General features: G+C 60.3%; 1 protein-coding gene across 1 annotated transcript in view; it reads right to left on the minus strand.

Moving 5' to 3' along the window:
* Nucleotides 1–4,375: 4,375 nt before the first annotated feature.
* Nectin1 (nectin cell adhesion molecule 1) overlaps nt 4,376–16,068 on the minus strand; it is a 53,689-nt gene continuing 41,996 nt past the window's right edge. The window contains exons 3-6 of the mRNA XM_048343999.1: nt 15,647–15,949; nt 15,239–15,356; nt 13,746–13,897; nt 4,376–7,061 (exon numbers count right to left, since the gene is read on the minus strand). Coding sequence (XP_048199956.1) covers nt 6,511–7,061; nt 13,746–13,897; nt 15,239–15,356; nt 15,647–15,949 — 1,124 coding nt within the window. The 3' untranslated portion in view covers nt 4,376–6,510. The remainder of the gene's footprint in view (nt 7,062–13,745; nt 13,898–15,238; nt 15,357–15,646; nt 15,950–16,068) is intronic.

Below are 16,068 nucleotides of genomic sequence, written 5' to 3' on the forward strand. Positions count from 1 at the left end.
GAGCTCAGGGGAGGTTTGTGACATTCATTGCCAATGCCCTGTCCTTGGTTCTTGAGGCGAGCACAGCTATCCCTGTCTTTCCCTTCCCAGCCTGGAGCTCAGTGTGCACTTGGCAATGGAGCCAGAGGGACCAGCTTAGATGACACACCCAGGTACGGGGTGTGTGTGTGTGTGTGTGTGTGTGCGTGCACTGAGGGAGGGGTGACTGTCAGCAGTTACCTAGGACCTGTCTCCACCACCCACAACCCTTCCATTCCTCCAAACCCTCCCCAGGAAGTCTTCCCCGAGGAGCCCAGAGAGACTGGCCACGTCAGTGACTCTACCCGCCTGGCTTACCCTTGGGGAGGGGGGGTTGCTTGGAGGTGAACAGAAACGTGCCAAATCTAGCATCCCACCCTCCACCTCAGGCCCGGGGCTCCTCCCTCCCCCTGCTGCTCGGTCTTGCCCTTGAACATGTTGGGCACACGCTCCCTAAGGTGTGCTGTGGCAAATGCTAGTTTCTTCTAAAGACTGGTTCTGCATGAGCGGAGTGAGTGGGCTGGACTAATGGAAGGTGCTAAGTTCTCAGGTCTGCCTGGAGTCCTCTGAACTGTCTGGAGAACTCCTATTCATCCTTCAAGGCCCAGGTCTTGGAAGATGACCTCACAGCCTCCTGAACCGCGTTGGCCACTCCCGCCTCGTATTTCCACAGTGTTTGTCATGTGGCTCTGCACAGCCGTGGACGGGATGGCCCTTCCTGTACTCGAAGCTGGCATCACCCCGGGTCACCTAGTACCAGTGCCTGGCCCAGGGGCACCCCAAGCGTGACCTAGGCGAATGAGTGCAGGTGAAAGGAGCTCCAGGTCTCCGGGGATCCGAGAGCGGGGCCTCCAGTTGGGATGGGGCAGAGGCTGGACGTCACCACCCAGGCGGGGCCGCCTCGGGGCTAATCCAGCCTTGGCTCCTTGGCTACTGAGGGTGGGGGGGGCAAGGATTGGGGTTTGGGTAGAAGAAGGAGCGATCACCTAACTAGCAGGAAGTTCTTTCTATGCCAGACTCACAGAAAGGCAAGAGTGGCAGCCGGTGCTGGTGGCTCACGCCTGGCATCCTAGTTTCTCACGAGGCTGAGATCTGAGGATGGTGGTTTGAAGTCAGCCCCGGGCAGGAACGTCCATGAGATCCTGTCTCCAATAAACGACTCCGAAGAAGCCGGACGGACCAGGTGCTGTGGCGGAGCCCTGGCCTTGAGCACAAAGAGGCTCAGGGACAGTGCTCAGGCCCTGAGTTTAAGCCCCAGGATGGGAAGGAAAAGTGGTTCTGGTGGGGGGAGGGGCTGGGGCTGGCTTCTCTGGCACAGAGCTCCGCCCAGAGAGGCGGGGCTTGGCATTAATGGGCTCACCCTCCTTCAGCACAGCCGGAGAAAAGTCTTGGCTAATTTGCTGGAACGCTCTAGTTAAATGCCAATTAGGACGTTCTGTCCACTGCTTTCTTCCAATATATTAATAACGTAATTAAGCATTTATTGCCTGTGCAAATTAAAAATTAACTTAAACAGACAGCCTGCAAAACGAAGGAAGTGACCGCTCAAGCCACCTATGTGCATCTTTCACGTATCAGCATCTGAACGCAGCCCTGTCCTCGGCGGCCTTCCCGGTCCGTGGTGAGGGGCCCAGCCAGCTGCCAACAGCTGCCGGCTTCTCCTCAACGCTGGGCTCTGCAGCCCTCATCCTGGGGCAGAGGATGTGGCCTTGCCCACACAGGGGCAGGACTTTTTGCTAAACAGCTCCTGTGGCATCTGTCCCTCCCCCTCCCCAGGGGATCTATGGTGTGGGTTTCCCTGAAGAGATGCTACTGGCCCGAGGGCCCGGGATGGGGCCGTCCCCTAACCCCCTACCCCTCCCACCCAGGACCAATTTGTCCTGCATTCCAGCCCAGGAGATGGGAAGCAGATGGTGCTGGCATGGGGAGGGGGAGGGAAGCAAGGAGGTCTCCCTCTCCACCCCCCCAGAACCAGGGCTCTGGGGAGACATGGGGTGTGTGGCTTAGACTGGCAGGAGGTGGCAGGGTCATCAGAATGGACGCAAGGACCAGGCTCCTCCTTCCTCTCTCCTCAGGACTAACCGGCTGGCTTTCGGTGCCCAGGAGCCAGGGGAGGAAACGGGCAGAGCTTCAGGACACTTTGAGAGAGGTCACAGGGGAGCGGAGGAGGGCCAGGAAGCCAGACCCGGGGACATCTACAATAGTATGCAGCGCAATGAATTCCAGGAAGTGGAAACAAAGTGTTTTCTTATTTCCTGCTGCTGTTGTTGGTGAAGATGGCATGGTCTGGTTTGGCTTTGTGGTGGTTTTAACTTTCTTGTTTGTTTATTTATCTGTCTTTACGGAGCGGGGTAAGGGGGTGCACAGACATGGAGGAACAAAGGGTGGCCAGACGCAGCCGTGGTACTCAGTAGACACTGTGTTGAAAGGGAGCTTTACTACTTGTGGCAGGGGACGAGAGGGAAAAACCGGCAGCGAGTAAAGGAAGGGGTGATATTGCCCATAAAGGAATGTACTCTACCTGACATATAAAATAGTAACCCCTCTGTACAGTGCCTTAATTAAACAGAACACCTGGGCATAGAAACCTATGTGTCGTGGAGGGGCCTCTCCCTGGCGGTGCTCCTCAGCCTGCTTTGCTTGTTTTTGTTTCTGTGCCAGTACTAAGGTTTGAGCTAAAGGCATTCACGCTCTTGCTTGGCATTTTCTGCTCAAGGCTGGCTAGCCACCCCTCGAGCTACCCCTCCGCGTTGCCTTTCGCTGGCTACTTGGAGATAAGACGCTCATGGACTCTTCTGCGCAGGTTGACTTTGGACCACGATCCTCAGATCTCAGCCTCCTGAGTAGTTATAATGACAGGAGTTAGCCATTGGTGCCAGGCTCAGACCTCCTTTCGGGGGGCAGGGGGCTCCCTATGCCCCCCATGCCAGCCCAGTTTTCCAATTCTCGTGGGACATTGCTACAAGGGGGCAGCTGGGTGCTCTGGGGCTCTAATGCCCTGCCACGTAGCTGTCTGTGCCAATGTCTCCAGCTTGACCCTCATCCTGACCTCGGTGACAAGAGGCGACTGGGTTTGTTTTAAACATTTTATTTATAAAAAAGTACATTTTTATTTTCCTCAGTACATTTTTTCAACCCATCATTTTTTTTTCTTCTTTTATACAAGTAAAAGGGGAGGGCGTGGCAAACACCCCCTGGGTCAGAATCAGGAGAATCTGCTGGGCCTTCCCCGGGACCAAAGACAAAAATGGTGACATAGAAATCGAAGCCAAGGAAGCCAGTCACACTCGGTGATAGGGTGGCAGCTTCTCCTGGATTTTGTTTCCATTTATACAAAAAGAAAAGAAAAGAAAACCATTTTTTTTCTGGCCAACACGCCCGATCCTCACAGCAGGGGTCATAGACAGCAGCAGCGGGGCGGGAACCCTCCTCCCCTCGCCACCTCGGGTCCAGGGTGGACTTCGGCCCCCTGCCCTCAGCAGGAGGGAGTTTTTGTTGGCAGTCAGGCTTGGGGGTCTCCAGCTCAACCCCCGGAAGGCCTGGGAGCACCCCCTCCTCCCAGGAGAGGAGACCTCGGCCCTGTCTGCTGGGCTCAGGTGAGCCGCCCCCCCCCCCCGCCCCCCGCGACTCAAGTCCTGATTCTTCTGCCTCGATGGCAGGATCGTTATTGCACCAGTGACCGGGGCCCAAGGGGGCCCAGCCGGCAAGGGGCCCAGGGCCAGCCTGCCTCGGACCCGAGCACTAGGAAGCCATTGCTTCCCCTTCACGGCGCTCAGCAGGATGCACCTGTCTTCTGCCGCGTCTGCATGGCATGCCCGCCTGGCTGTGTGTGTGTGTGTGTGTGTGTGTGTGTGTGTGCACAAGTGCCTGCGGGAGGTGAGTGTGCCCATGTGTGCATGCGCTGAGCGTGGGTTCACCGATCCTGCGCTGCTGCTTTTCCCATCCTTCTGGCCAAAGGGGACACAGAGGGTTGTCGCACGCTAGAACAATATCGAGATCTGCGGGGAAACAGGGGGGGCCACACAAGGCAGGGGGGCGGCTGGGGAGGCCTCGGCACGGTGCCCACCGAGTTGGTTTGATGGCTCTCCAGCGGTGCGGAAGCTCGGCTCGTGCCGGGGGCGGGAAGCCGCAGCCGGTGCCGCTGTCCCGGGGACGCAGGGCACCCGAGACCCCGGGGTCCCTCGGCCCAAGTGCTGACCCGTGCCTCAGGCCCAAGGCAGCAGCTGCCCGGACCCCATCATTTGTGCTTTGCTTGTGGGGAGTATGGAGATGTTTGGTGGGGGACTCAGTGCTTTGGGGGGGCCCGGGGCCTCCTCAGTCTACCACAGAGGGGTGGGGAGGGGGTGGCAGTGTGCAGGGACACAGGAGAACAGGTCCTTTCCATCTGGGGTCCCCCAGGGTGGGGGCTGCCTCTACCAGGCAGACCTCTGGGCCCACCTCCTGGGGACAAGGAGACGAAGCAGAGGGACCGGGGTGGCATGGGGGGGGGAGTGAGATGATAGGGGAAGGGACCCTTGCCCGAGGGGACACTAATACTGCTGAGGAAATCAGCCCCGCTCTCCCGCTTCCCTCTGCCCCGTGGCTAACGAGCCGTGGATTTTCTCTCCCCATTCTGCCGCCTCCAGCACCTCCATGCCAGGAGGGGTGGGTGGGGGGGTGGCCCCAGGGCTGCATGGCTTCAGACTTCTGCTACATGGCTACTGGGCAGCCTGGGCTGGGCGAGGGCAGTGAGGGCCAACAGGGTGGCCCGGCTGGTGGGCCCAGGGGTGCCAGGGAAGAGATGGGACTTGTGGCTTGGGGGGCGAGGGGGCATTCCATAGCAGCCAGCACCGGGCAGGGGCAGCACCGGGCTGGGGGCTGGGCGGCTCCCTCAGGAAGCCTATGGCAGGGCGGACCGGTGCCCGTGGGGCACAGGGTGGTCGGCCTCCTCTCCCCCCGACACTCTCCCTGCCACAGTGCTTGGCACCCTGGGCTGAGCGGCCCGGGATGGGGGATGCGCAGGCCCCAGGGCCCGCCTGTCCAGCCCAGGGGATGGGCATGCCCAGTTAGAGTGTGGGGAGCCTGGCGGGGGGGGGGCAGACGGAGGAACTGAGGCACTTTGAGCTGGGGGACGGCGAGGGCTGGGAGAGGCCAGCACCCATGCGAGCCTGGGGAGGCCTGGCCCTGGGGGGCTGAGGGGAACCCGGAGTCCCACCGCGAGGAGAATCCGCACTCAGCGCAGGGCGTCTCCATCCCAGCGCGGGTGCCCGGGAGCTGAGCACGGGCGAGCAGCGGGTCTCCCGGCCGAGCCTGCCCGCGGGCCCCGGGCCTTCCTGTCCTCCCCAGTCCACCCCACTGTTCCCCAAGCTTCTCCCACGCACCTTCCTTCACCAAAACACGTCGCTTCCAACCCGTGGACGGAATTCCCTCCCGAGACCCCAGCCCTGCAGTTCCAAGAGAATTAAGTGTTGCTGGCGTTTGATAGGTCAGAGAGGAATCTGAGAAACTTCTACACTACAAGGGGAGGTGGGGGCCATCCTGAAATCCTAGAGTGGGGGGCAGCTGGAAGGCTCATCCTGGCTGTCCCTGGAAACTTCCTTCCTCATCTGCGGGAGGGTGGGCCTGGGCAGCGTCGGCCTGGGCAGGGAGCGCGAGCCCTGGGAGGTCGGGGCAGGCTGAGTGGCGTGTACATGTCTGCGTGGGCATGGGTGGGCAGCGGCGTTCAGGAAGGGGGAGGGCAGAGTCCCCCCGAGTCTCCCACGGTGTGAGGAGCAGACTTGGGGCAAAGGGGAGGGGGGCACATCAGAGCCGGATCCACTTGACTCTGTAGGCCAAGGAGGGAATTTTTAAAAAGTAAGACCACCTTCACCAAGCAAACCCACTGCCCGAGGCCCTAGGGGGGGCGGTGAACCAGCTTCCACCGAGGGGCTGGGGAGGCCGCCCCCCCCCTCCGCCGGCCTCTTGGGTGTGCTGAATGTCTAGACCAGGATCCCAACGCCCCGGCTGTGTCAGCTGATGGTGGGGTATTGGGGTCCTTCTCTCTGGAAAGAGGAGCAGCATCTCGGGGTGAGGGTGCGTGAGGCTCCTCCTCTGGGAGCCCCTTTCGCCCCCCGCCCCCCACGAAGAGAACACAAACAAATTTCCAGTGTTAGGGGGTGGGGGGAGGGCGGGCTCCCCACATCCCGGAGGGAGGCCCAGGTACACAAGACAAGAACTGGGGGGAGGGGGCTCCCTACACAGTGGGCAGCGGGTGGGGGTGTTAAAGGAAAGATACAGCAACACGAAAGCCACAGTGGAACACAACACCACAGGGAAGGGCCGGGAGAGGGAGGAAAGAAAAAGCAAAGCCAAGGCGGGTGTGCCCCGGGCTCCCTGGCTCCCCAGGAGCTGGGGGGCTGGCTTTGGAGTCTCTGTGGCGCTCCTGGGGGAGCGGGCAGGACGGGGGGTGTGGGCAGGGGGCGTGCGGGGTGGGGCGGGGGGCAGTGGGCACAGACAGAGGCCCCGCCAGAGGGGCTACACGTACCACTCCTTCTTAGAAATGAAAGACCCGTCGTTCTGAGAAACCATGTTCTCGGCCAAGTCCAGCTGCTCCGGGTCGTACTGGTAGCCCAGAGTCCGCTCCCCGTAGCCGTCCTGACGGGCCTCGGCTTCGTCCACCGTGAAGTAGGGCCGCTTGGCGTCCTCGTCGTACTTGGGGTGGGGGGCGCCCGCCTTGCGCTCCCCCCCGCCTCCGCCGCCCTCCTCCTCGTCCTCCTCCTCGTAGCTGCTCCCCCCCAGCGGGCCCGCCTTCTTCTCGTCGTCGGAGTCGTCCGGGTACTGCAGGTTCTGGGCCATGGGCGGGTGGTGCTGGGGGATGCCCGCCTTGCTGTAGCCGTTGCCGTACACGTGCTTCTTGGTGCTGTAGTCCCCCTTGAAGGTGTGCCGGCGCCGGCGCAGGGCCGCCACGATCCCGCCGACCACGATCAGCACCAAGAGGACGCTCCCCGCCACGCCCCCAATGATGGCCGTGGGCACCGGGCCCGCACGCAGCCCGTGCTCGGGGGGAGATTGGGTGTAGGGGAATTCTGGGTGAGGAAAAGAGATGGGAGGGACAGCGTCAGCGGGGGTGGTGGTGGTGGTGGGGGGTGGATAGGCAGGGGAAGGAAAGGCCGGGGTGTGGTCCAAGGTGAGGGAGGGGGGGTGGAACCCACCCCGCACAGCCACCCGCCTGCCCTCCGGGAGCCTGGCGGTGTGGCGGCTGGGAGCTGGAGTGGGGTAGACGAGGGGGAGCGGCCGCCGTCCCGCCTGTCCTTGGAGGGAGGCAGTGCAGCCCCACCCCACTGGCGGGGCGGAGGCACGCAGCCCCCCTCCCCCCACACCACTAGGCGCCACTCGCCGTCTCCACCGGGCGATGCGGGCCGGTTACTCATTTCTAGTTGATTCACGAGGAGATGAGGCGGACGGAGGTTAAATAACTTGCCCAAGGCCACCCCACCGGTGACGCAACGTTGATTCGGATAACGCCTGTGCGGTGTCACCCGTCCCCCTTTGCTGGACACCTGGAGGTCACTGGACCCCAACTCCACGGCCTTGAGCCTCAAAGCTCAGACAAGACTGGGAGATCCACGGCCGACTCCATCTGCTCCCCCAGGGCACAGGGAAAACGCATTCCTACGTATTGGCTCAGAAGATGCCAAATTCTGGCTGATGGTGAGTGCCAATCCACTGCGCGAGGTGCCAGAAACCAGGGCTGTGGCTCTCGGCTGTGGTCTGGGCCCGCAGGACAAGGTAGGGGCTTGGTGGTGCTGCCAGCCCGGCTAAGGCAGGAGACGCTCGGCGTGGCCGGTGGCACCCAGCAGGGCCGGGCACGAGGGGAGACCGAGTCTCCAAGGCCAGGCATGTGCGCGGGCCACAGGCCTGCACCGGCATGACGATCGTGCGTGTTTGGATGCGTGTACACCGAGGACAGAGACGAGAAGCATGTGGCGAAATGACTGGAAAGGAAGCAGCTGGGCACCAGTGGCTCATGCCTGTAATCCTAGCTACTCGAGGCGTCTGAGACTGTTCAAAGCCAGACTGGGCAGGAAAATCCAATTAGCCAGAAGTCGAGGAGTGGCTTACATGGTGCCTGAAGTGCCAGCCTTGGGTGAAAGAGCCAAGCAAGAGCACAAGGCCCTGAGTGCAAGCCTGCGTTCTCAGCATTAAAAAAAAGAAAGAAAAGGAAAAGAAAGGAAGAGACTGGGATGGAAGAGGCCAGTGGCTTTCGTGTCAGCAGGCCACAATATTGTTCACCCTGACCCTGACCCTTCCATTTGCTTCTAGAGCCTAGCAAGTGGGTGGGCCAAGCCAAGCCACCCTAGGCAGAGGCCAAGAGGTCCCAGGGAGAGACCCAGGGAGGTGGTTCCTGGCACTACCACAGGGTGGCATCGGAGACCGTGGCTGTGGCCTAGCGCGAGCCTGGAGGGCCATCCCCAGTTACTCTCCCTCCTCTCTCCTGCACAAGACCAAGGCCAAGGCCAGAGCCAAGGGACAGGGTCTGTCTGTCTTGGCCCATGTTGTCACCCCCGGGAGTCTGTGGCTGCCAGCTCACTCCCTGATTCACCCCACCAGAATCCCGTTCCTCCCAGGAGCCCAGCCCCTCCTCCGGGGGAGAGGGGGGAGCCCTGAATGAGCCGGTGAGCTGTGGGAAGGAGACGCTGCAAAGAGGAAAGACCTTTCCTGAGGCTCAAGCTGGAAGGAAGGGCTAAGGAAAACCCAGGGGCCCGGAGAAGGGGAGGCCATTTGCCCCCGATCATGCGGCCGAGCTGAGGCCACCAGAAACTCAGCCTCGCTAGAGATCCACAGGGAGCGTGCTTAGAGTCAGGGCAGCAAGCAGGGGCCGGGGAACCGGCAGCGAAGTGGCTGGGGGGTGCAGGGGAACGAAAACACTGTGGCGCAGACTTGGAGACGGGAAGCGGAGGCCAGCCAGACGGAGGGAGCGGCCTGCGCTCCTCACACTGTCCCTTGCCTGCCAGGAGTCCTCGGTCTCCCGGCCTCAGCTGGCTCCTTGGAATCTTTGCCCTTGGGCCGTCCGCTGTCTTTCCTAATGATAGACTGCTCTCAGGCTCAGGACTTCACTTTCAGGTAGATAGCTGTCACCTAACTCCAGAACTTTCTCTCCAAAGGCTCTGCAGGCTCAGTTTCCAAACTGTACAGAGGAAACTCGAAAAGAAACGGCTCAAGGGGCAGCAAAATCCCCGCGTCAAACCCTCTGAGCCAAACATGTTGGCTCAAAGCCTCAGCTTCTCGGGCCACGGGGTGGGGCGGCTCCCAGCTCTGGAGGAGCGTGAGGCCCGGCCCTCCTGCCCACGGGACATCACAGGGGTCGAGTGTTTAAGGTTAGACACTGGAGGAACCAGCTGCGAGCCTTCGCAGGGGCCGGTCTGTACTGTGGAGGCTCCTCGCGGGGACCCTGAGTTCCAACCAACACCGGCTCGAGCCTCTCCTCGCGGAGGCCGCCCCCAGCACTGCAGCGAACGAGCCCTCAGCTCCCAGCACCTCGGAGCCCCCCCACCACTCTGTTCCTTCTTCCGTTTTACCCTCAAGAGTATTACACAAACCCCGCAGGCCTGGGGGGTGGTCCTCTTTTGCTCACAGATGGACTCCGGAGTACCTACGGCGCTGGCGCCTGGCTGCAGCTCGAGAAGTGTCTTTTGAAGGAAGGAATACATGGCGCTGTGGCGAGGCTGTACCTTAGAGGTGAGCCCTGCCGTAGGGAGGACACTCAAATAAAATGGGGCGCCCTGGGGACCTCAGTTCACTGGTGGGGGTGGGGGTGGGGGACAGGGGTGGAGGGGTGGCGCATGCGCGGATAGCACGTGGCTTCTTCCCTGACCCAGGCCTTCTGCTCGACTTTTTTGTTCCTCGGGCCCGTGGAGGTTTGCTCTTCCCTAGGGAGCCAAAAGGAGCCTAGGTCAAAATAAAGGCGACTTTAGGGCCGGGCCTGTGTAGGAGGCAGAGGGAAGGCTAAGGTGGCCTTCCAGCCTGGAGAGAAAGGGGTAGGTGTGGGGACCTAATCCAGGTGGGGGCGGAAGGGGCTGTGTGCTGAGGAGCATCCCCCCCCCTGCCCCCCGCCGTCCCTCCAGCTGTCACATTCAGCCAGTAGCTCCTGTCTCTGTGCCAGGAGCGGAGCCCCGAGGGCCGCAGCTGGGCGGAGAGGGAAGAGCGGCAGCGGTGTCATTTGTGCGGGCTGGCAGGGGCCCAGCCAGCTCCCCCCCCACCCCTTTTACAAAAGGGGCAATTTCGCTCTGTTTCCGAAGGGTTGCAGTCTCCCCTCTGAGAGCTCGGGCTGGCTAGGCTGGACCGCAAAACTGGGCAAAAGGGGCTTTGCATCCCCCTGGGGCTCTGGTTCCCCGACGGGTGGGTGGGTTGGTGTGGGGAGGTTTGGGAAGCGTCTGTGGTCGAGTGAAGGATAGAGTTTACAGTCTGGCTCTAGGATCTGGGGCTTGGGGGTGAAGGAGATTTGTTTGGGCTTGCTTCCACACTCAGTGCCTGACACCTCCTCGGACAGGAAATGCTCTAGCATCTGTACAGCATCAGATCAGGCTGGGAAGCTGTGAGAACTACATCTCCCAGCATGCAGTGGGAAGGCCTGGGGTCACGCCCGGGGAAGCTGGGCCATCCTGCAGCTGTGTATTGTGTCTGACCGTCAGGTGGGGCCTTGCCAAGCTGCGGGAGGCCGCCATCCTCCCGGAAGCGTGGGCTTGCTGCCTCCTCAGACTCCCCGACACACTGCCATTTCCCAGCTAGGAGACAGGCACATTTGTCAATGGCTCAATAGTTGCACAGTCTGCACGAAGACACTGGCAAACCCACACTGGCTCACATTTACACACTCACAGAAGCACCTAGCCACACTCATGCCTGAGGGTGCACACCCACGCATCAGGCCTTGGAAAACAACCGTCCACGGCACTCCTGGTCTGCTAGGTAGAGCCCATTACCAGACATCCACATTGGAAATGAGGTTCGGATCGGTGCTCCGCCCCTTCCTCCCGGACCTGCTCTCAGGAGAGGGGCGGGAGGCTGCGTCCCTGCCAGGGAGGTCTGGCTACTCCCCTCCTAATATCCCAGGAGTAGATGCTACGCCATTTGGTGTCCCGAGTCTGGTCAAGGTTACGTTCTGAACCCTTCTCCAGCCTTGGCATTGGCTCCTGAGGAACACTATGGAGAAACTCTGTGTGTGTGTGTGTGTGTGTGTGTGTGTGAGAGAGAGAGAGAGAGAGAGAGAGAGAGAGAAAGCGCACTGAATCCTTGCTTGAACCTGCTCCTCAGCACAAGGTTCTTGGGAAGTGGCCTTTTCTGATGCCACCGATGCCACGGAAGTTCCCACCCAAACTCAGTCCTCTCCACCCCCACAGACACAGGGTGGGCTTTTGGTTTTACACTAGATGTGACAGCCCCTAACTGGTGTTCGGCACCACCACCGAGCCTCCGGAACACCCGGCACTCAGCTGAACCCATCCACGGGACAGGCTGCCTTGCCCCTCGCCGCCCGGAGCCCTCTGCGGTCCTCACCCGGGCGGCAGCCCCTCGCCTTCCACAGGCTCGACCCCCACGCCTGGCGCCCTGACCTCCATGGCTCCCACTTGTGCCTCTGTGTAGCCCTGTCCACGTGCACTTCCACACACGAGTGGCTCTGCCCGTGCCCCGCGGCTCGCGGTTCCTGCCCTGCCCCAGCTGTTCTTCATTTCCCTCTCCAGATGTGCCTAGGGCAAAGCTGTTACCTGAACGGAGGGCCAGAATGAAAAATTAAAACTGCCACTTATCCGTCTCTCTCAAGCATCGCCTCAGGACCAGTGGGGCTTAGAGCGCAGGGCCTGGCTGAGCCCCCCGGCCCCCCTGCTCCGGATAAGTCCCCTGCGGGACAAAGGGTGCTAAGGTTGGCTGCTACTCAGAAATTGCCCAGAAGCATGAGAATAAACAGTGCTGGAGAGGCCTAGATAGGATGGGCCAACAGTTCCCGAGCCGGGCAGTGATTCGGTGAGTGGCGTGCCTAATGGGGCTGTCAGCAGCAGAGTCTGGGGCGACCCTCTTCGGGCTAGAGCCCTCAGTGGCATCTGCCCACCTGCCCTCCAGACACAGCACTCGCGTGATGACCGGTGCAGGCAGGACAGCACGCTGCCACCCGGAGGTATGGGAGAGTAGCCTCCCAGCCCACAGGGCTCCTGCCCTCCTGGCTGTCACCCTGCCCCTCGGGCTTTTGGAGAGAGCAGGCGTGATTCTGATTCTTTAGCTTCTAGGACACGCACACTTCATAGCTTAGCAAGGCCTCTGGCTGGCCTCACGCAGGGGAAGACACTGCTGCTGGGCGTCTTGGCTTATCCTGATTTTCCAATGAGTAGTTTCTCCAGAGAGTCCAGGCTAGAAGGGGACACCCGGTAACACGGGTATTCCACCACCAAGGGAAGGCATCGCTGGCCATAAGAAGCTCGTGGTTCTAGTCATAAAAATGATGACATCCAAGTCATAGAGTAGGAAGCTAAGGCTCAGAGAAGTGGAGAACTTGCTCAGGGCTACACGGCCCAGAGCCTATCTAAGAACACACGCAGGCCAGGCTATGCTATCCCCCGCCCCCCCCCCCCCCCCCCCCCCCCCGTCCTGCAGCTCCCCACAGAAAGTGACCCTGTACTTCCTCGTCTGCCCCCAGGCCCTGGATCAGAGCTTAGCTCCAACCTGCTCCAGAACGAAGATATATGTGTGTGTGTGTGTGTGTGTGTGTGTGTGTGTGTGTGTGAGAGAGAGAGAGAAAGAGAGAGAGAGACTGCCCTTCCCCTCTGCCATGCTGAGGGGTCCCTGATCCCCCTGACCCCAGGAACCCGGGCACCACCGCCCAGGTTCCTAGAAGCTCGGAGTCCTCTGCACACATGACATTCCTTCCACTTTCTGTTCTAGAAGGTTCTTTCTGTCACTTTCTCACCCTGCAGCCAGCTCAAGAAGTGACACTCCTTGTGAAGTTTGATGGCAATGACTGCTCTGTGGCCTTGTTTTTGATGCTTCCCTTAATCACGATAATGACAGAGGTCATGATAATAATCACAGAGTCCTGGCCATTTATGGATAGACTGACCTGCGCTAGCTAGGTTGGTTACCTGACCCACATTGTGTATCATTCTGACACGAGCCTTTCCTGCCGGGCAGGCCACAGTATCCCCACTTTACGAGACCTTCCATGGGGCTTCCCCGCGGCACATGCTGGCAAAGATCGGGGGGAAACAGCAATTCAGCTGCATGCACACAAACACCACGGCTTTGGGCTGTATCCCTGCTCCAGTCTCCCTGCCCGAGGCGAGCCTCACCCCTGCAGCCCGAAGGGTTTCCTCAACGGCAGGTGTTGAACTTGACGATGAGCTCCGAGTGCAGACTGCCCCGCCAAGCTCGCAGGCCACAGGGAGAACAATCTGCTGGCAGATCCCTGGGCGAGTCTACCCGCCCCGCCCCCCCCCCCCCCCCCAACAGCAGCCCTGGGAACTCCCCTTGCTCCTCCTTCCTGGCCCACTCTGATGGGGTGGGGGGAGGTAGGGGACCCTCTAACTGTCCCATCCAGCCTTAAAGAAAGCAAAGCTAGACCAGTGGCCAGAGCTCCAGGGAGAACCAGAAAAGCAGGAAAAGAAGACACAAACTTCCCAGAATGACACAGCTTAAAGGTGTGTGTGTGTGGGGGGGGGGGGGGGATTCAGGTAGCAGAGAAGCCCCAGGGTAGGGTGGCCTGGGCGGGCGCAGCTTCCTACCTGTGATATTGACTTCCACCTGGCCCGAGCGGGTGCCGATGGGGTTGGTGGCCTCACAGATGTAAGTCCCGGCCAGACTGTAGTTGATGGGTCCCCTGAAGAAGAGGGTTCTGTTCTGGGCCTCCACACCCTTAGGGAGGGAGCCGTTCAGCCTGTGGGAATAGAGAGACAAGGCGCAAGGTTAGGAATCTTCCAGACCTCTGGGTCAGGGGCTTGCTTCCCAGCCTGCCAGCTCTTTTATTGAGTGGCTGTGGTAGGGTCAGTCACAGAAGGAGGGGAATAAAAAAAAAAATCAATAATAATGGCTTGCATTTGGCAGTTTTGTATTATTTAGAATCCTGGGTCACCATGCCACTAAAATGTATTCAATACAGGTGACTGCCAGTTCCGTTTAACAGGTAATACCTGAAGTTCAAGGCCAAGGAAACCCAGCTAGCGAGCAAGCAGCAGAATGAGACCTCTAATCAAGTCTCTGGACTCCCGGTGGAGTGCTCTTTCTACTGGTTGTTGGTCCTGGTTAACAACAGAGAGATGCCTTGATCCTGACCCCGGGCCTCCCCAAGCAGGATGGCTGTGGTAAGGGCCTGAGCATCTGCATTTTAAGAAGTTACTGGGGACAATGAGCTGGGAGCTATGTGCGCCGTGTCACTCGGCCTTGTGCTCTTGCTGGGCATGCCACACATTTTTTCCTGTGTGTGTGTTGGGGGGGGGGCTGCAGTTTGCAGAGTACAGGGAGCTTCCCCCCTCCCTCCTGAGTCCCAGTGCCATCAAGCTCTTGCTCGGTTAACCGCGCGGAGCTGGCCAGAAGCTGCGGCTCCCTTGTACCTTCAGAAGCGTGATTTCTTCCCAGAAGTGGAGGATAACAGGCAGGGCATGCCTGCTTCTTACAAGGGTGTAGACTTGCTCTGTACTGGGGTCCTCTTGGTTCCCCCCACCCCCGTCTGTGTGGATCTTCTAGATCTCTGTGGGAGGGGCCGGGTGCTCAGAGTGGGCTGGACGGGGGTCAAGATCATTGAGGTCCAGGCCCCAGACCATAAAGGCAGGAATGGGCTGAAGGGCGTGGGGTGGGCACTTCAGGAGCAGACACATTCTAGGCTCACGACTGCCACCACTCCGAGAGTCTGGAGAGAAGGAACAGGAAAGATCCGGGGAGCTCCAGAATGCCAGCTTCCCCGGGGACACCTCGATAAAAATAAATACTGGGGAGGGAGTGATGCTGAATCACCTGGCTGAACCACCTAAGGAAAAATGATGAAAGTTCTTTCTTAGTGACAGGGAGGGAAGCAAATTGAGAGGGGAGCCCCACTGGCAGGGCAGTTTGTCCTACTGACCCTGGCGCTCAAATAGAGGTGTGTGTGTGTGTGTGTGTGTGTGTGCGCACACGCGTGCCCAGTAGACATGAGGTCTCTTAAGGCACATGAGCACGCCCTTCTGCCTCCCTGCCTACGACCCCGGCCCCCTGTGAGCCGGCAGTGTGGTTCTCAAGCACTTACGTGGTCCAGTGGTACTCGGTGGCTGGGGGGTTAGCGTCAGCTTTGCAAGTGAGCTTCACATCTGTCCGCTGCAGGTACCAGTTGCCATCGAACCCCGCGATGGTCACCTCAGGCTCGTCTGTGGGGCAGAGGATTTTTGGAAGGAAGTGAGGTCAACAGAAAAAGGACTTGGGGTGAGGGAGCCCCAGGCAGGGAAGGAATGGATGGAAGAGAGACATGGGGACAGTTGGGAGAGAGAAGGGGAGGTGGTATTGCTGAACCTCAGAGCCAAAATGGCAAAGGGGAATGAGAGAGAGGAAAAGAGGCAGGTGTCAGTCCTGGGGCTTGAACTCAGAACCCCAGAAGAGGAGGGAGCTTGGAGGGGGGGTGGGGCAGGAAGGGGACGCCCGGCTCCCAGTCCCAGCTCACACTGCACGTTGAGAGTGAGGCTCTCCTTGAAGCGGTCCAGGTGGTAGTTGACAATGCAGGCCAGGGACTGCCGGTGGGCTTCCCGGCTGGGTACGAGGCGGTACCGGCTGATGACCGTCACTGTGCCATTGGGGTTCCGGATCTCCTGGTACTCGGCCTCACCCTTTAGCCGGGTTTCCCAGGACACCACGCTGGGAGGCTTCCCATTGGCTGAGGTGCAGGTGGCCACCAGGACCTTGTCATCCTGCCCCTTCCGGGCTCGAAGCACCGCCTGGGTGCCTTCGATCCAGTTGGTAGGTTTGGCTGTGGGGAATCGGAAAGCCGCGGTAGGTCAGGCCCGTGAAATGAGGTCCTCGCCACTCTGCCTCTACTTCCCTCAGCTCACCTGGGCCACCTGCCTCTCTGCTTCCCCAGAGCCCCTC

Source organism: Perognathus longimembris, chromosome 3, assembly GCF_023159225.1.
Source record: "Perognathus longimembris pacificus isolate PPM17 chromosome 3, ASM2315922v1, whole genome shotgun sequence".
Lineage (NCBI taxonomy): Eukaryota > Metazoa > Chordata > Mammalia > Rodentia > Heteromyidae > Perognathus > Perognathus longimembris.